Here is a 20,520-nt window from a genome sequence, read left to right as displayed (position 1 = left end):
TGTTATTTATCTGCACAGATAAAACTAGAAGTGCAGCATTCAGAAGAAAATTGGCTACTGAAAGTTATTCTTAAACTCATGCTTAGATCAACAGCAAAGACCTTAAAAATAATCTGCCTTTGTGGCACCTTCTTCTAATATGAAAAGCTTTTATAAAATAATAAATTTGTTAACACTAGATACACAATATAACAATAACATTTTGCATTTTTTTTAACAACAAACACAAAATATTTTCAAACTACCTCAGCTGTTTTCAGACCATCTATTGTCATACAGATATCAAGGTCACTTTGTTTGAAGCCAAAGCCATTTTTTGAGGAGCCAAACAAATCCAGCTTGGTTCCTGTAAGAGATGTGATGTATTACAACCACATATTGAGACAGAATTTTTTACTTGTTTGGTTTTTTGATTTTTTTACTGTTTCAAACAAGAAGTCTGACAAATCCAGAAACAAGTTAGCTTCATCAGCATGCGGGTTCAAGTTGAAATTTGATAAAAAATGTAAGACTGCTCTGTACAGAGATTTGCAGGGTAAGGGATATACCTGGCTCCAGCCAAAAAAAACCCTTCTGCTAATTTTAAAAGACCATGTACTGAAGTCCAAGTGTTACAGATAAGAACTCTAGAAACAAACAAAATAAAAAAATTCAAATACCTAAGTTCTGTGAACAGGACAGATGTTGTGCCTGTATTTTAAAATACTCCAAGCCCAATAAGTTTCAGTAGGAAGTACCACAAAAAACTTGTTTGTTAGAGCAGAAACAACAAGCAGAAGTTGAGCTAATAAGTTAAAATAATTACTACAAAACTACTCCTCTGATGCTTCCATTTTTTTTCCTTAACTTGCTATTGGTCCTTCCTACTGTGTTCTAGATAAAAATAAATAACCCCCCCAAATATAAATAAAAGCCTTAAAAGACTTAGAACAGAAACTAATGTAATGAAGTGTCGCAATGCTGATATAAATGCAACATTTATATGTTAAATGTTAAAAGTGTTTATTATGCTGAAATGATAGGTTTTCTTGGAAAACACTCAAGTATGAATAGTCAAAAGTATAAATATGAAGTTAGAACTGGCCTTTTTACCTGGAAAATCCCGTCTAATGAAAGTTTCCAGGTTTCGTCTTATATATTCCCGAGCCTGATCCTCTACTATATTTGGAGCAAAGTCATCTTAAAAACAAAAGACAATAATTTAGGCATCTGTAGAAAGAGCAAACAGCAAAGATTCAAATGAAAATAGTGAGGGGTTTACAGTAGGGCAGGGGAGGGGAAAGAGAAAAAGCAAGAGAAGATTCACATATGAAGGAAAGAAAGCAAGGATGTAGGAGAAAAATACCTGTTCAAAGAAAAACATTAATTAGACAAATAATGCATTTTGTCTGGTCAGAAATGGCGAGAGAGAAAGGAGGAAAGTTGGGTCACTCTGAAAAGAACAAAAGTGGAGAAGTATTACAAAACAGTATTTTGACTGTTTTTTCCTAGAACACTGAAGTCTTTGTTTACTAAAAACCATAAGTTAAGTAACAGTAACAAAATTCAAAGCAGACAAATGTAAAAGCATCAGTCAAACCCCCCACCCAGAATTAGACTCTCAGAAATTAAATTTATTTGCCTATATGAGTAATCAGCCAGCCACTCAGTGGAAGACAAGTCTAAACACTTTCTGTTTCTCTAGATACAAACTACTCAGTAGTCCTAATAAGCTGTTAAAAATCTTAGAATTGTATCTAAGAGTTGGAGGCTGTGTAGCAAATAAATGGTCACCCTTCGTAATGCCATTAGCCTGTGGTTATTTCATTATTTTTCTGATTTGTTTTTTATGGCACAACAATATTCAAAGGAAAAAACTTACGGTAACACTGGACACAAACTTGATCTAGAATAACTGAAAATTTGGGTGTCAGTGGTGGCAGTGGGTCAAGCTCAATTTTCTTGAAGTCTTCTGGACAATCATTCTTTAAATGACCTTCTCGTTTGCACAAGCTACATACTACTGTAGGAGACTGCATGAACAGAAAGCAAGATTGGTTTTAAAAACTATAGTCCTTTAATGAATTTGAGCAACACCTTCATATAACTTCTAATAGAATATAAGCAATATGTTTATGTTCTGATACAGCTTGCTTACCTTGCCCTTTGTAAAAGCTTGTTTACTGAATTCATAAAAAAGTTCAGATTCTAAGCACTCCTCTGTTGTTGTGTCCTCCTCAAAGTGGCTTTTCTTCTCATTAAGATCCTCTTGACTCAAATTAATCTGCAGAGGTCTATCTATATTTTCTTTAAAATGTTTATTCACATATTCACTTAGGATGGACAAACCACCTTCTTCCTCTGACAGTGCATCATCCTCTCCAGATCCAGCGTATGTGTTATCTAGTTCATCTCCAGCTCTTATGGTGACACTGCATTCTCTCTGAAGGCTTGGTGCTTCCTCCTCTTCCTCTTCATCGTCTGAGTTAATTATTTGGGATATTTGACTCCGTACTGAATGTACGAATTTTTGTGGGGATTCATCCAGTTCATCAGAACCTTCAGTGCTATCCTCATCAATGTCAATCTTGTCATCCATTACACCACCGCACTCTAAACCAAACCCATCATTCTCTGTAAGTGCAGCATATTGAAAACCTTCTAAGTCTGAAGTACTACATGTTTCTACATCATGCTCATTCCCTGTAACTAGGAGATCTCCACTGTCACTGTCTTCATCTATTCTCTGCTCAGCAGCCAAAATATTATTCCATTGTCTTTTTTGTTGTTCATGTTCCTCTTCTTCCTCCTCTTCTTCATCTTCATTTCCACTCTCTGTCTCTTCACAACTTGGTTTAAAATCCTCATTATCTCCAGAAATAATTTCCTCGATTATACAGTCTGAGTCTTCATGGGTAATTCCCAAATGACTTATATCATCAGCCAATTCTTCTTCTGTGAAACCTTCTGAGCCATCACACAGTTTTGAAGGACCAATTTTATGTTCCTTCGGTGTGCATGTAGTCTCTGTTACGCAATCTTCCCCTACTGCTGTGTTTGTTCTACCATCCAAGTTTCGCAAGTCAGAATCCTCATGCTTTATAGCATCTTTTCCGTGGTTTGGCGTTTGGGATTTCTCCTCACTGGCATTTAAAGAGGATCTTTTGTTCAATTTTGCATTTCTTCTATGAGGCAAGGCAAAATACTTGTAAGTTACCCTCAGGCAGTGAAGAATATACTCATACATTAGCTGGCTGTTCACAGTCCTTGCCACATTCCTTTTGATTGAATATGGATCTAGTAGAAAGAAGAAGCGAGCCAGCAATGAAGGAGTTCACTTTTTAAAAAAAGAATATACTTACAGCCTTACAGAATTTGAATATACTACTGTTAAGTTACTCTTAAACATTGTGTAAGGACATACGATCTACGAATTGTGATGAAGACAACTTTTAGGTTTCACTTAATTACTTTTGATAATGTTGAAAATAATACACAAGAGAAATACTACTTAAATTTATTCTTTTCAAAACATACTCTACTATATTGGAAAGCACAGTTCAATATTGAAAATTTCCATGTTATAACACACAATGTCAATAGCCAAGTCAGTACCCTATAAAATTAAAACAACAGTTCTTTGAAGTTTGTTGAGATACCTTCCACAGCAATGCGCTTTTTAGGCCAATCCTTTGATTCACGAGACACCACTTCTTTGAGTCTTATGCTAATCACCAAATCAGCCATATTGAACTCCAAGGCATAGAAACGAAGCAGTTCAAGCCAGAGCTGACCAACAGGTGCTGAACACTGCTGACCTAAACGAAATACTAAGGGAACCTGTCAATTATAGAAGAAAATCTTATATGATATTTAATCCACAGGTGTTCAACTGTTACAATACTTCGTAATTCATCTGTAATACGGTATGACAGAATTTATCATTGCTGCTATACTCCTGCAATTGCAATACAACTGCAATTAAAAAATTGGGAGCCATAGTATAAAATCAGATTATAAAACTTCAAAATTAAAGACTGCAGCAGTGGTAAAGAGTAGTGTCAATGATGAATAACAATTGCTTCTTTAGGTTTTTATGCCATAGTTTATAAACTTCCAAGAAAGAAGCATATCTCATCTAACAGGATAGAAAGGATTATAAAGCTTATTTTTTAGCAAAGCCTAGGCTATACTGTTAACTCATAACATGCAATCATATAGTAATACCATTTCTTACAAAGTTGTTATGGTAGAAATAAGAAACAGTTCAAAGCAAGGAGGAAATATTTTTCATACGATAATCTCGATTCTGAGGTAAAACTGCTCCAACTGTATAAGCTATTCTCCCATGACAGATTGAAACCCAGGGTCCTATTAAAGAGTTTGAAATAACCTCTATTTGCCTGCCAGCTTCTTAGCACCAATAGGTAAGGAGAGCAAGGCAAGCAGTCATGCAATCTCTTAGTTCAGCTCATGGTTTTGAAACATAAATACAAAACTAAAATAGAAGATGGTTCTTTTTTGTGAACAGAAACAATTGTTAGACTACTACAGAAATAAATTTAAAAGTTCCAACCTTGCCCTCTCTAGGACAAGTTTCTTGTGGCAAGTCAGAATCGTCAGTAGGGTTATGCTCCCAAACCACAGCATCATTCTTGACTTCTTTCAGATGAAAATTACTTAGTTTGTTTAACGAGAATCCTCCAATCTAAAGAAACAGAAAAAGAAACATAGAGCTAAACATCATATGAACTTTAAATCTTACCCCCACTCCCTCTGACAGTAAGCCAAATGAGAACAAAGTTTAAAAATAGCTGTTGCAGGTCTAGAATATGCCCCAATCTGTTTCTCTCTTCTCCACATACTTCTCTACTAAAAGCTGTCTAGAGCTTAGTGCTTTCAGAAGGCTATACACTCTGGAAACGTGGACAAACATGAGGTGGACTGAGAACTGGCTGGATGGCAGATCCCAAGAGGTTCGTAGGCAGCGTCACAGGGTCTAGTTGGAGGCCTGTCAGTAGTGGTGTCCCCAGAGTTCAACACTGGGCCCACTGTTGCTTAACCTTCTTGTCAGTGACTTGGATGGAAAGGACAGATGCTTCCTCAGCCAGGTCACTGACAATACAAAGCTGGGAGGAGTGGTTGATACCCCAGGGGCCTGTGCAGCCTTTCAGAAGGACCCTGACAGGTTGGAGAGATGGGCAGAGAGCAACATTGTGAAATTCAGCAAAGGCAAGTGCAGGGTCCTGACCTGGGGAGGAATAATAGTCTCAGGTACCAGCACAGGCTGGGGACTGACCTGCTGGAAAGCAGCTCTTTGGGGAAGGACTTGCAGGACAACAAGCTGTCCATGAGCCAGCTCTGTGTCTGTGTGGCCAAGAAGGCCAATGGTATCGTGGGTGCATTAGGAAGAGCATTGCCAGCAGGTTGAGGGAGGTGATCCTGCCCCTCTACTCATCCCTAGTGAAGCCATGTCTGGAGTGCTGTGCCCAGTTCTGCATTCCTTAGGACAAGAGAGACATGGAGCTCCTGAAACAGGTCTAGCAGAGGGCTATAAAGTCGATTAAAGCACTGGACCACCTCATGAAGAAATGGTGAGAGAGTTTGGCCTGCTCAGTCTCAAGAAGAGACACCTGGGAAGGGTATCTCATCAATGTATACGAGTATCTGCAGGGAGGGTGCAAGAGGATGCAGCCAGGCTCTCCTCAGTGGTGCCAACAAACAACACAAGATGCCACAGGCAGAAACTGATGAACAGCAAGTTCTAGCTGAACACGAGGAAGAACTTCTTTACTGTGTAGGTGACTGTGCAGCGGAACAGACTGCACAGAGAGGTTGTGTATCCTCTCTGGGGATATTCAAGAATTGTTTGGATGCAATCCTGTCCCATATGCTCTAGGATGACGCTGCCTGAGCAGGGAGATTGGACCCTTTCAACCTTACTCATTCTGTGATTCTGTATCATGCAACCTTGTTCTTTGCACGTTAGACAACCACAAACATGTATCTCAACCATAAACATCTAACTTGCATGACCATACACAACAGGACATTTTTCTCATTCAGTTCCCTCATCCAGAGAGCGGAAGGGCTTTGGAATGAGTCACTAATGTACTGAATTCTTAACTACAAGATCCATGTAATTGGTTACAGAAACTGGAATGTACACACTAAACATAACAAGAGACTAAAAGAACAAAAATGGGTGCCATGAATATAACACCTAAATGGTGTCCTGGAGAACTGGATTGTGGATTTGCGTCCATAATACAACTCTTGATATTAAGAAGCATTTCAGTTTCTAAAACTAAGAAATACATGTTCTAAACTTCTAATCTGATCCCCTGGGCAGGTATCACACCGGAGTACTCCCCAAATATGTTTTGAAGAATTAGATGTCAAATTCCAAGACACTGTTTTGGGATGTAGCTATGTGGATTGAGTTCACAAGAGTCTGGAAGAAAGGCCAAAAAAGAAGAAAAAATAAATTGTTGCAAAATGCATTATTCAATGTCCAGCTCTCCTTATTCACAAAAGGGGCAACAGAACACTTAATGTGATGGCTAGGTTTGTGAAATGCAATCTTACGGCCAGGCATACAAAGGTTATGAATTCACATTCTTAATTTCTGCAGAAATGGCTTGCTTATGGCTTGCTCAGAATATCATGAAGCTGACAGATTACGCAGCACCACAAGCGACTGGTCCTCTCATTCACACTATTCAGTGTATAAATACACATACCCATGATCCCAAATAGACAGGTAGTAAAGGTTCTTTCCTCTGTTGTAGGAAGAAAATAACCATTAAAGCGAACACATAAGGTGACAAGCCTCCCTCTTCAGGACGATCAACACAGCACAACTGCAAAAACGAATTGTGCAGTCATTAAACTTTGAAGTGATACCATGAAAAATATTCTTTTAATTACTGTTCAGAAGCCTGTCACATTAAATACTGACAGAAATTCAGATATCTTTGAGTTCTTCATGAATGGAATTTGTTCTCAAGGCCTGGACATATACTGCAGTTACGTTACTACTATAACATTCTCAGTGTAAGAGCCATAGAATGCAGACTGGCAAACCAGACAGCATATAGCACACTTTCAAATAATGTGCCCCTTTTATGTAGGCATGGTGAAGACAAAAGTTTTTCAATTTTTAAAATTAAATAATATTTTAATGGCGGGCACACAAAATTTTAGAACACATTATGTTTATTCACAAGATGGTTTTCATCTACAATGGAGAAAAGCATTTTTTTCCTTTTTTTTCCATGATGGATTAAGTTTATGAGGAACTCACATTTCATATACATTCCTCTGACTAGTTTGGTAAAAAAGCAGGATACTTACAGTCTTCATGTGACTGAATGAAGCTTAAAATTCCCCTTCTGATATTTAGTAGAACATTATTCCAGACAAATGATGATAGTTACATAATTTCCAAAATTTACAATTTATAAAAATCTATACCATTATTCCAACTCTTTTTCCAAGGACTGTTTCAACAGTTGTTTTCTCAACCATAACAATAGTCTTAGCAGCGTAAAATAGAAGTTCATTCAACAATTATTCATAGATGGGGGAACACAAATGACTCTTACCTTCGCCCAGTACCTGAAGGCAATCACTAAAGGTACAACAGTAGGCTCCAGCTTTCCAAGTGTAGCCAAATGGTTTGTTGTCAGACAAGCATTCTCATTCCCTGCACTCACTTTACAAATAAGGCCACTAAAACCCAAAAAGAAACAAAAGATGTTGGAGGTTTTGTAGCAACACCCACAGTCCAGATAATATCTCATAATATCTCATAGAACAGTGTAGCAGAAGGCTGTAAGGAAAGACTTGACAACCTCTCAAAGACAGCGTCTCTGCATGAAAAGCAGCATGCAATACTAATTTAATTTATGGTTAGGTTGAAGATATATGCATTATAATTTCATGTACAAGTGCTTTAAAATACAATTCAAATTTAAGTACTTGTTTCTAATGATATGAATTTACTGAACTGAAAAAGTTACAGTATTAATTTCCTTCATGAAACAAAAGTATCTTCCCATACCACAACCACCAGAAAACAGTTTCTGTGCTGTTTACACAGCACATGAAATATTTTCAAACACTAAAAAATAAAGGTAGCAGCAAATACTGGTAACATTTTTATCAGTAGCTGTTTATAGAATGTTTCATGAATCTTAACTGATATTCATTAAATGGGCAAAATAAAATAACTTTCACTTGTTCTCAAAATAGTAGCGAAGCTAAGCGAACTGATCTTGTCCTTACAGAAATCCATAATTTAATATGGTATTTAATACACTACCTATAAGAAAGGAAAGTTTCTGCTTAAGCAATTATCCCAAATGGAAGGGTAAGGGTACATGCTGGAAGCCATAATGGTTGAAGGGATTGGGAAATACACAGCTGATGACAGAACAACCCTTACCCTCTTATTCTAGGCTAGGAATGACTTGCCCATGAGTGTTAGTTTGTGTTTCAAGATCCATGGAACTGTAATAATTTAGTACAGAAACGTCATTTATCAGATGTTGGTACACATAATTTTACATTGCTATATACTATTAGAACACACAAAGTGACAACTGAGACCTTTGCTTTTCTCTGCACACCACCACTGGTACTCTAGCATGGAAATCTGCATCAACTTCCGTAAAAGATTCTAGATAGGAGAAAGAAAAAGAAGCCATGTTAAGCATGGTGTTAAGGAAAAATATGTTGAACTGGATGGAACTAGAGCAGTACAGCTAGATTTCAGCTTCTAATACAATGACTGATTTTGAGAAAACCAAAAATTATATCTGATGATTTACAAGAGTGACTGGATTAATTTAACTGTTTCACATGTGACGGAAAGAGTATGGTCTATACAATAAGCACTGTTAAGAAAATACTGAAGAAAAATGTAACTTTTCAGAATTCCTATATACACAGACACAGTAGCTGTAATTAAGGAGGTATATTTTGGTTAAGAGTTGGTTTCAGTAATTTAGGCATACGTACAGACAAATGACACCTGTGGAACAGTGCTAGTGTGAAAAATGAAAATCCAGAGCGTTATGCCAATATTATGCAGAAAGAATCAAGGTTTGTTTTCTTTTATTATCTGACAGTGCTCTATGTGTACAGAACTGGCTTGCCTACCTGATGTAATGCCTTTTTGCTATGCTTTTAAAATCTTTTTTCCTCCTATTCTTTATACAGTTTTCCAAATACAATTCATTTTCACTTTAATCTAAACACTAAAAAAAGTACGAATCCCGCTGGAGTCTTTTCTTTGAGTAGTGTTTATTGCTTCAAACTGGACTAATTTTTTGATGCCTCACTGTTTCACTGGGCCAGGAAGAGAGAAAACTATGAAACAATTTTAGATGCTCAGCTCAAAAATTCTGAAATGAAAAGGTTTTCTTGATGTTACCTAGCCAACTGGACACCTAATTTCTTCTAAAAGTATCCTACTTTTGCCACTGGGGTACCTCAAACACCTAATGCTCTATCCCTGTATCTTCTCACTCATAGAAAAGGTTTTGCACAACATGTTAATGCAAATATTACTTGTATTTGAAACACATTAGAGATCCTAACTTCTTATGAGATCTCTCTAATGTGGTTGAAAAATTCTCCATGACCATAATGGTCATTTGACTAGACAATAAAATACACATACAATAAGGGTAGGGGTGGTACTGAGAAAAATCTAGGTCAGTAAATGCATGCATGTTTAATATAAATGCTGGGAACCATATGGTCTGATTTTTCAACTGTGGCCATAATGCAAGGCAAGAAAGTAGTGAAGCTTTTTGCAATCTGCATTTTAAAAGTACAGACCTTTTTTCTGCCTTTTTTTTTTGTCTGCATATGCTTGAGTTGGTTTGAGTAAGTGCACTCTTTTTAAAAGATTTTAAACTTTACTTCCCTGTATTAGTGCATAGAGTCGCACTCGTTACCCAAAAAAAAGCCCATGTGTCTGTAGGCAGTCATTTGTACATGTCCTCACTGCACTAACAGGCATATTCATGATTACAGGAAAAGAGACCACAACGTGAAAGTACGTTACCAAGTTCCTGTTACATGCCAAAGAGCTTAGGCTACTTTCTGTACTATGCATGGCTAATAGAGCAGTCTGGGGAAAGAAAGACAGCAGTCTATCTTATGCGTAATGACATCTTCACTTAAAATGTAGAAGAAAGCTTCCCACTAGGAATTTCTCACATCAGCACAAGTAGTCGAAGTTCAACCCTCATAACACTGAATATCAAATCAAAAGCAATTCTGCCTGTATTCTGTCCTGCAGTATTTTTCAGTCTCACATCTTTCTAAAAAAGGGATAGCATGTGGCATATCTGTTCAACAGAGATGAAATTCAACCATACTAGGCAGTAACAGCTTAACGGAATTGAGAAGGCAGCAATTTTTTCTTACCACTGCTCTGGAGACTTTCTTGCACAAGTAAGAGAACATCTGGTTGAGCCATCTGTCAATAAAAGGAATAAAGTTGTTTTCATAGCTGTCAAAAAGGTGATTTTCTACAATTCAAATTTAAAACACTGCCTCTAGGTGTACTTGGCTATTATTAAATTGTATCAAAAGGAATAGGAACTCTTCTTATTTTGAAGGAAAAGAAATCCTGAAGTAATTGTAAGTAAAGTTATTTTTACCTCTATGAAAGTCTTGGTTGTGGGAAAAAAATCACTATGAGAACTACTATTTCAGTGCTTAAATATGACTGCATTCTGACATAGTGAATTTACATCAGGTCAAAGACTGGAATCATAGCCTTTTAAAATCATATGCACTTTAAGAACTTGGATTATTCTTTGTTTCCTAAGGGAAATGCTGAATTCTAACAATAGCACTGCCAAATCAACTACAGCAGGAATAAGTTTAAGTATGGAGTCAAGTCCTTAATTCCTTTTCAGTGTTCAAGCACAAAGATGCATAGAAACAAGTAGCATGACAAATCAAGACTTCAAATTACTCTACCTATAAAGCATGTAATATGGTTTTGTGGTTTAAATACAACCTCGTAGTCAAAACGTGCGTATATGTGAATACCTCAGTACAGTAACAAGATCAGTACAGAAGATGTAAGAGAAGATAAATAATGATCTGTCTCATAGGTCTGCTAGAGCACAGATGTTTTAAATGTTTTCAGTTTTTCAGAAGGAAGTTTCAACAAAACACAAAGCGGTATGGTACTGCATGATCGTTACTGCTGTCTGAAGAAAGGAATGTTATCCCAAGACCAGACCTGCCTTATTTACTCACTGGGTTTTCAGAAAAAGTATTACTACCACACTGTAAGATATATTTAAACTATAATCTATATAAGATACAAACATTCAAACCCACTTATACATACTTAATAAAATGGCCTTACTTACATGAGTAGGAAACTGGGTATCTATGTTTATGTCTGAAGTTTTGAAACCAAATCTGCTATAGGAGGAGCCATACAATCTTAATGAACACTCTGTAACAAAAAGAATTATACTGCATTTACTCTATGCCTAATTCTAAGTCTGTAGTTACTTTACAGCATTCTCAATAATCTTAAATCTACACCTGGTTTTAATAACCCCAGCAAAAGAAGAAGGTCTTCCAACAACCCAGAACTGTTAGTAAATCCTGCCTTTCATGCTGCTGCTAGTAAAGGCTTATCATGAAGGTCAAATTTCATCTTCACTTGTTACTGCAGGTCAGTATGGGTCATGAGCACCATTGCAATTTAATTCTGAAACATGGTTGTATTGATATATCATGTCATTCAAAAGACTAGTAACTAAATAAACTGGTTTAGAATTTGGCTAGCCAAGATTTTTAATTCGGTTTTCACTTTACAAACTGGGTTTTGGGTTCTTTTAGTCGATTTCTTTTTTGTTTCCTTGGTTTTTGTTGTCACTGTTTTAAGTTGGCATATTTAACACAAAACAACTTGCAAATAATACCTGGCAATTTTTGACGCAGTAAGTTTTCCATCACTGTTTTAATGTTGAGCCTTTCTTCTAGATCTTCACTATTTAAGCCAAACTCCTGCACTACATTTTCAATAGCAACACCAATAGCTTGTATCTGGGAAGCCGTCGGAGGAGGCAGAGCAGTCAGCAGCTCTTCTTCTTGCTTTTCCTTTTGAGATAATAAGACTGATGTTTTAATGGTTTCCTTGAGTTGCCTAATGTACTAGAATGAACACCAACACCTCATTCCAAGGAACACAACCACAGGTTTTCCAGATATAATGCAGGTAATTAGAAACAATAAAGAATCTAATACTCAAGGAGCCTCCAGTGATGTGCAAAGTTCTATATACATGTATTTGATATGTTAAAAAAAAAAAAAAAAAAAAAAAATCACTGTTTCTTCCATTACCTACAAGGTGAGAAAAGGTAGGAGTTAAAGAGGAAGAAACAGAAAACCTGCATTGGACATATTTTTGTCCACTTCAAGTGGAGAAAGCAGAAGGAACAGAAGATATTTCATTAAAAGAAATAGAAAATAAAATTGACATTGTGCTGGAAGTTATTTTGATGCTTACAATAAAAACAAACCAAATTTTCTTTGAATATAAACAAGTTCTTAATCAAAAAGTTCTTAATTTTTACATTATTTCTGAATTGAAATATTCACTCTGACATATAGGTTATAATTTCTAATTCTGCCATACCAACTACATTTGTTTATTGCTACTGCTCATTCTAAAGTCCAGGTCCCAAGATTGAAACATAGGAAAAAAAAAAGAGGAATGATTTTAAAACCAGTGCAGTTCCATTGTCATTAGCGGGTTAAGAAAGATATCATAAATATGCACTTTATACTTTTTCTTGTCCTTAACTCACCTTCAGGTTTTTCTTGTGTCTTTTATCTTTAATATGCTTATGAGCAAAACCCACTGATTCAATCAAAACGTCACACAATTTGCAGGTATATTTTGCTGATGGGTAGCTTCGAGGTTGCTAAAATAAAGACAGGAAAAAACCCCTCAAATATACAAAGATATTAGCTTCATTCAATACCCTTTCTAAGTTGAATGACTAACTCTGAAATCCAGAACCACTCTAGCTTCCTAATTCCATATTTACAGTTAGAAAGTTTGCATATCAAATATAATGCCAGAATAATGATGCTACTTTGTCAATCACCATGTCTTTTACAGTAAAAAGTACCCAATGCCCATGGAAGAATATACTAACTAAACAACTGCTCCAGCATTTTAATTAACACCTGGTGTTAATTCATGAACTAAAGGAACAGACAGTAAACTGTTGTCAAAGAAAGACTTATTGTAGTAAAAAAACCAAAAGGATAACCTGCCTTTGCTTGACAAGTCATTAACAGTACCCATACTTATTTTACTTAAATTCCGTAACTAAGCTTTCTTGCTACAATCAGAGAAATTGCTCAAAGCATACTCTCTATACTGTATTTATAGAATAAAACAATAGGAGAGGTCTATACAAGTAAAGACAGTGGCACCTTCTTCAGTCTGTAAATGCAGTCTCGCTTCAATCGTTCTTCAGCTTGCTGCAGCCTGAGAAGTTCTTTTGCTGACAGCCCAGATTCATCTATGACTGGACCATCCAATTCATCTTGATCACACTCATCTTTTCTAGTTCTTCTTGATCTTCTTGGTTTTCTAAGCTTCTTCATTTCTTATAAAGAGTTATGAGAGCAAATATATCAAATAACTGCAGAGTACCACACAGCATTTCTTTTTTATTTTTCCTTAATTACCATTCTACTTATGTGCAACTCAAAGAAGCACAATTCATCCACCCTGTATGGTTTCATAATCTCTTCTGTGCAAGTCTGATACTAATAAGTGTGTATATTAGTGTCTACAGTACCTTTTTCTACAGTACCTTTGTTCTGAACTACAAAAAACCCTACTGGTTTGTCCCATTTCAAACAACCTTACTTAGATATCTCTGTTAAAACTGCAAAAAAATCAAAACTCGGTGCAATAAATTTCACTGCCTAGCTGAGATGTACCTGTATGTCATCATAATGATAAGACAGAATACATCCAAAGATTTCAGGATGCCTGGTCAGGCTTTGGTAGAAGAATAAGCTAGACCCGTTAACCACTACAAGTATCACAGAATTAAAAAGAGCAGCACAATTTGAGTAATTCCTAAGAGCTAAAAGCACTATGATATAGCAGTGCCATGGCTTACATGACATTTAACGATTTATTAACAGATGGTTATTAATGGAGATAATGTCATCTGCCTTTCAATGAAACCAGTATAGTGTTTCCTTCCCATTATTAAATAGAGAAGTGAAAAAAATAAGAAGCCCTGTTGGCAACTGAAATCAATAAAGAATAGACTTGCTAAGTATTTGCACGCATTGCTTAATAAACCTGCGAAACACACTAATAATGCTTAGAAAGCTTGTTATGTTTACAGCAAAAGTTCTGGAACAAAATAATGTAAATACCACATCTGCTTTTAAGCAGATTTTGAAGAAGAAATTGCTATTGGTCCAAAGTATACCTGTAAAAATCATCCCAGGAATGAATACACATAGGTCAGATTTTCACACTGACTTATCTTGCACTTGTACAGCTATACAGGATATCCAGATGCATTCTCCTAAGAAAGTTTATGTAACTTCCTTAGACTCCCAAACCTTTATTTTAACATGATAAAATCCAACTGCTGTACCAAATACATTTAAAAAGTTTCTTTCCTGTGAAAACATTTTTTGTTTTTAATAATTGGCAAAAGAGACATAACATGATTGTGTATTTTCAAACAGTTATTTGTTTCAGTTCACTAAGCAGCATGCATGTGCTAGCAGAGTAAAGAGGACCAAGATAAGAATGGTAATATAACTTCTTTCAGCAGCAGCATGAGGAGTAAACCAAACTAAGCCTTAATAGGTTGCAGAGGCAGTACTCCAAAGGAACCTCCAAGGAGCAGAAACAGAAGTCTGAGCTTCTGAACTTTACACAACCCTTCCATTTTTGCATTGGTTCTCCTGCTTAAATTTCTAAGACCTGCCACAGCTGTTTGACTACATCGTTTTTAACTGATCATTGTAGACAGAAACTGAAAAAAAGGTGTATTAATGTCTTTACAGGAAAGCCTGTGACAACTACCTACTTATGAATTATTTCTGTAACAATTAAGTAACTTTAAAAAAATTGGAAGTACATAAATACTGCTAATATTTGGTAGTTACAACAGTGACAATCTAATTATAGGCTAATGATTAAATAAAGTACCAAATGCAAGGCAAGATAAAGCTCCAGCAGAAAAAACAGTGCCTCAGAGATGATGTAAACTCCTTCCTTATGAGTTACAGTAAAAAGACGTGAAAGTAATGGAAAAGGACAACTGCGCAAAATATTTCAAGTAAAAGAAAATGCTAAAAGAGACATTTTTAATGATTCTTTGCTATTGACATAGAAGTAGAGCTTCTGAAGGGACCTCAAGAGGTGAGCTATGCCAAGCCCATGCTTCACTGCAGGATGAAATGAACCTTGTCAATCCTGAGCAGTGCTCAGCTAACCAGTTCTTAAAGACCTTCAGTTACGTTTTTCCTAGCTTAATCATCAGAAACTTTCCCTTTATTCCTCCGAATCTTTCTTGATCAATTTTGGGCCCATTGCTTTGTGTCTCATCTATTGGAAAGAAACAAGACAGATTACTACATCAGATTTTTACTATCTCCCTAGACAGCGGAATAATGCCTCCCTACCCTTTCATTCTGCAGAAAGGTTGGGTACTGTTCACAGTTTTGAGTAGTTTCTGTTTTCTGTATGTTTTGACAATCTTCTTACTTTTAACTATTTCTATTTTATTCATATAAATAAAAACTTTGCCAAAACTGGACTCAGCACAGTACAGCAACTGAGTTTACAAAAAGCTTTTAGAAAAGGGGTACTTGAAGCTGTATTTTTCATGCCTCACAACATCGTGACACTTTACTCATTATCATCTTCTGATTCACTATGATTTCAGATTCTTCTCTGGAAAAAGTACTGCTTTATAATAACTTTTCCTCCTTTATTTGTATAGTTGATATTTCATCCTATATGTAGGTCATTTCTCCAATTCTGCAAAGTTATTTTAATTGACCTTCCTGCTTTTCTGCATTCCATTCCTACCAGCTCCACAGCATACTCAATTTTAACAGCACACAATTAATAAGCATGCTGTCTTCATTCATCATTAGAGTAGTATAATAAGCACTGAGTGGGATAGAATCCTCACTCATTAGATGTCCACTCACTACTTCTTCTTAAAATTTTGACAAAACCTTTAGTATTTTCTGAGTATAGTTACCTAATTAGCTCTGCAAGTCTCTTACATTAATTTAATCCAGAGAATTTTCCTCTAGTTTACTTACAGAACTGTCACATAGGAGTATCTAAAGTAGTACAATATAGTACCAACAATATTTACCAAGTGCTTTTCCCATGTCCACTTTAAAGAAACAAACTGGGACTTGACATACCTTTTTCTTAACAAATTCATACTTACTACTACTTATCTCTGTTACTTTTCAAATACTTACAATAGATTACTTTATTTTTTCCAAAACAGACTCCCAAGATTAAAACTGCATACCAGTTTTTTCAATTCCACTTTTAAGAGACACTTGCCCTTTTCTATATATTAGTAGCTCACTTCCCCTGAGTATGATTGCCAGTGGTTCCAAAAATCTATTTCAGTGATTTCCTGAAGTTTCACAAAAAAAAGTTCATTAGATCCAGTAAATTTGAGAATAAACTTGTGAAAGCATTCTAATTCTGCTCTTTCCTCATACAAAGTTGAGCTGTGTGCAGTTTACTTCTAACAATGACACACTGGGCACCTGGTCAGTTTATCTTTTAAGTGACAGTTAATATCAAGAGAAAGGACATTTAATTCCTGGACTTCCTAGTATCAACCAGCAATAGCTTTTCCTCTCAGCAGGGGGTCAGATTAGTGCTGTCTTTTGCTCCCAGTCTTAACTAAAACAAGATAGATTTCTTGTCAACAGATGTTCTGTGTTAGTAGCACCTTATTTGTGCCTTAGACTATCCTATTTTTCTAATCATACCCTCTTCTTTAGAGCTTCCCCCTTCTGCTTTACTTGCATTCAATGAAGATATTAGGAGTACTGATCACTTTGTACTCCCTTAGCCTGTCCTTCCTTGCATTTCAATGCTTTGGGTTTGTACTCTCATTATTAGTACCAACCGTGCACAGAGAAGTTCATTTGTGTTATTGCTGTATTAAGTTCTCACAATACTGACAAGGCATTGTTCTCAATCTTAATTAAGAAACACTGTTATAGACCTCATAAGTAGCTCTAAAATCTGTATCAACTGTATCGACTTAATTAGAACATCCCTTCCCAGCCTTGACGACTCAATCAAATTTACAGGGAAAACTGCCAATAGGGACACCACAGACGCTCCAATCTACGCACTCCTACCACTTACAAACTAGCTTACAAGGACAACACAATTTATAAAACAAGTTCTCTACCATCTGCTGTAACAACTTGTTTAAAATGCTGCAGTACAGTGCAGTCAATAGTTTGCAATATATGACAAAACACTTTTTTACTTTAACAGCGAATTCTTGAAATTTTACTTTTCAGTAACACATGTAGGAAGCTACTTCACTGGATAGCTATGTAAAAACAAACAAACATGTTGATTACCAGAAGTTCCTTTCTGTACTTCTGGCACATCTTCACTCATTAAATCTTCCTGAAGTTGCCGTCTTACATTTCTTTTTCCGGCACCTTCCACTTCATGAAAGGAGCCCTTTCTTGTCCTGCCATGCACAGGAGTCCAGGAAACAGATCGGTACTCTCTCCAGGTGTCAGAGGTACAACAGTAGTCATCAGATACCCACTTCTTCATTTGGTCTCTTTGGGTATCATTTAACTTTGACCCTTGACTGGAAGTTGTGTTTTTAAGTGAGCTTGGGTTACTCAGTATACTGCGTGGCCCTCGCCTCGGACTGCTTCCATTATGACTTGGTGTTCCCTTTCTCTTTTGCAGGTTGGTATCTATTTTATTGCTATGGCCATTTCCATATTCATCCATGGCTCGGTAGTCTTTCTGTAAGGGACTTCCTTTTAATTCTTCTTGATGCAAATGTTCCTTATTTTGTTTGGCAATGCAAGGTTTTGCAGCATCTCCCATGGTTATTGCTGTTCAATTTAGTGATTCCCACCTAGAAATCAAAAGATAAAAGCTGTATTTTAAAAACAATCAAGCAATAAATGCTGGCTGTTATTTGTTATGGAAATCTCAACAACCAAAGCCCTGGCTCTGAAATAAGGCAAACAAGTCTTGGTGGAAAGCAGAGTTTAATCCAAACAAAACAAAAGGCAGCCCAAAACTCAGCTCAGTTTCTTCTTTTAAAATGTCTAAGATCTATATGTTGTTCATAAAATGCAGAGACAGCCTATGGCTTTTCCAGCATTAAGGTCTAGATGCCTTTAAAATAGTTAATTTTATGAGTCTACATCAGAATTTCAGCTCAGTACAGGAAAGCTTTGAAAGAATGACTGAAGGAATTTTGTGGCATGTCGATAATGTAAGAGATGATAACTAGGATGGCCCCAAAGCCATTTTACATATCTGTTCACCTTGAAACTGTTCACCCTGTTAAGAACGAAAATTGTGATGATCAGAGGAGACAGAGATGAAGAAGCTGAGTTGTGATCTAGCTGTCAGGCAAATATGGTACAATTATTTAGAAACAATGCACTTCCTGTGGACTCTGCACATTTTACCCAGACCATCAGTGTGAAGTCTCACAGCGCTCAATATAGAGTACTCACATTCATATTATTTTAGCATTGTCCAAAACATCTGGGCTACTGATTAGCTTGTGTACCTCCACCCCCTTCCCCAGCCACATCCCTGTTCTTACCGTAAAACATTTCCAGGGAGCTGTAACTCCCATGCTGGCATAAACCCATGTCGTCTGTGTAAGGGGGAACTACTAGAAGAAACTGCATAAAACACAAACAGCAATGGTCTCGAGGACACCAAATATTGTATGATTTACAACCACAACCAAAGGTTTTCTCTCTCAAAATATGCGCAGGTGCTTAAGGATGCAGATAAAGCTGTAGGGCATTTTTAAGAAGCACTTAAGCAGCAGGAGATGCCCTTCTGTTGGCTTTAATATTGGAGTAGGATACCTGATTGTCTTACCTTTTTTTTAAGTTCTGCAGGCCACAGAGGAACTCTCAGGCATCTCAGTGTCTGCTTTTTATAGGCCTGAGGCTTTTAGTTTTATCCCCCTCTTACACAGTTTTTTTTTGCTCCTACACAAGCAACAAAACAAGTAGGATTCCTGTCCTAAAGACCACAGCTCTTAGCCAGTTATGTACAACTGTGAAAATGAAGCTACTATGGCTAAATGCTAAAAGAAAAGTTTCAAATGCACAAAGTACTTGCTTCTTATTTTAGGAAAGAAACTGCTGTCAAATCCGAATTTCACAGTAACCTAAATCCAGCTTGTTTTAGAGTCATCCCCAGAAGCAACGCCCACACTCTGTCGCCAGGATGGATGACGACACTTCTCTGTACTCGAACGAAGCAAAAAGTCAAAGTTTGCGCTCGCCTCTGGCTCCCAACCACGACTCAAGGTGCGAGCTTGGCGCGGGCAGGGGGAAGGGGGGCTGGCCTGGAGGATCAGCGGCATCACAGAGGGGCCGACCAAGCTCCTGCGGGGCCAGAAGCAGCAGGCAGCGCCGGCCAAGCTGCCAGCGGGACGAAGGCAGGTGTTAGGATACCAGCGAAGGAAACACGCTGCGTGGGCCAGGGCTCCCTCGCTCCCACGCCGCAGCTCCCGGCTCCCCTCTCCCCGTTTCACACCGACTGACGGAGGCCCCCAGCCCCCTCCTGCCCACCCCGACCCCGGTGCAGGGGTTATGGCGACACACAGCCCGGCCCCGCCGCCTCAGCCGGACACAGCCCGCGGGCGGAGCGGCCACGGCAGGGACGGGCCGGCCAGGGAGGAAAGGAGGGAGAGAGGCGCAGGGCGGGCGAGCAGGACAGGACGCCGGGAGACACCGCCCGCCCTCAGGAAAGGCCTTGCCCCGCCGCCGCCTGCTGAGAGAAGGGGACTCACCGCCCGCTACGGCCGGCCCGCCCGGCGCCCGCCATTGTGCCGCGGCGGAAGCGGCGCTGGGCCCTCGGCGCGCCCGATCCGCGCAGGTCTTCCGGCTGCGGGGCCCGCCCTCCGGCCCGGCGGGGCGGGGAGGGGGAGGGAGAGGTGGGGCAAGAGTGGGGGCGGAGCGGACCTACGAGCAGGAAGGGCCCGAGGGGGCCCCGGGGAGCGGCCGCTGGAAGGTCGTACCCGCAGACGGGTGCATGCGGCAGTTCGTTTTCTGCGGGACCCAACTCCAGTCACAGAATCACAGAATAAAATTAGCTTGGAGAAGACCTCTGAGGTCATCGAGTCCAACTTGTGACCGAACACCAACTCGTCAATTAGAACATGGCACTAGTGCCGTGTCTAGTGTTTCCTTAAACACCTCTAGGGGTGGTGACTC

At 38.1% G+C, this 20,520-nt stretch overlaps 1 protein-coding gene across 2 annotated transcripts in view; it reads right to left on the bottom strand.

Annotated features, from left to right (window-relative positions):
• Nucleotides 1-20,207, bottom strand: part of TUT7 (terminal uridylyl transferase 7) — a 34,337-nt gene extending 14,130 nt beyond the window's left edge. The window contains exons 1-16 of one of the 2 annotated variants that reach the window (XM_050329684.1): nt 20,097-20,207; nt 17,662-18,182; nt 13,474-13,649; nt 12,837-12,953; nt 11,949-12,126; nt 11,385-11,473; nt 10,423-10,474; nt 8,593-8,662; nt 7,587-7,713; nt 6,723-6,842; nt 4,556-4,687; nt 3,639-3,819; nt 2,138-3,276; nt 1,862-2,012; nt 1,093-1,179; nt 246-346 (exon numbers count right to left, since the gene is read on the bottom strand). In XM_050329684.1, coding sequence (XP_050185641.1) covers nt 246-346; nt 1,093-1,179; nt 1,862-2,012; nt 2,138-3,276; nt 3,639-3,819; nt 4,556-4,687; nt 6,723-6,842; nt 7,587-7,713; nt 8,593-8,662; nt 10,423-10,474; nt 11,385-11,473; nt 11,949-12,126; nt 12,837-12,953; nt 13,474-13,649; nt 17,662-18,151 — 3,210 coding nt within the window. In that variant the 5' untranslated portion in view covers nt 18,152-18,182; nt 20,097-20,207. Of the gene's footprint in view, nt 1-245; nt 347-1,092; nt 1,180-1,861; nt 2,013-2,137; nt 3,277-3,638; nt 3,820-4,555; nt 4,688-6,722; nt 6,843-7,586; nt 7,714-8,428; nt 8,436-8,592; nt 8,663-10,422; nt 10,475-11,384; nt 11,474-11,948; nt 12,127-12,836; nt 12,954-13,473; nt 13,650-17,661; nt 18,183-20,096 lie in introns of those variants that run through there. The other variant, XM_050329685.1, reaches the window with a different exon arrangement.
• Nucleotides 20,208-20,520: the final 313 nt, after the last annotated feature.

This window comes from Myiozetetes cayanensis, unplaced genomic scaffold (assembly GCF_022539395.1).
Source record: "Myiozetetes cayanensis isolate MyiCay16 unplaced genomic scaffold, myiCay2020 scf4, whole genome shotgun sequence".
In the NCBI taxonomy this organism is placed as follows: domain Eukaryota; kingdom Metazoa; phylum Chordata; class Aves; order Passeriformes; family Tyrannidae; genus Myiozetetes; species Myiozetetes cayanensis.
The sequence above is the reverse complement of the archived record's forward strand: the minus strand, read 5'-3'. Positions and strand labels throughout refer to the sequence as shown.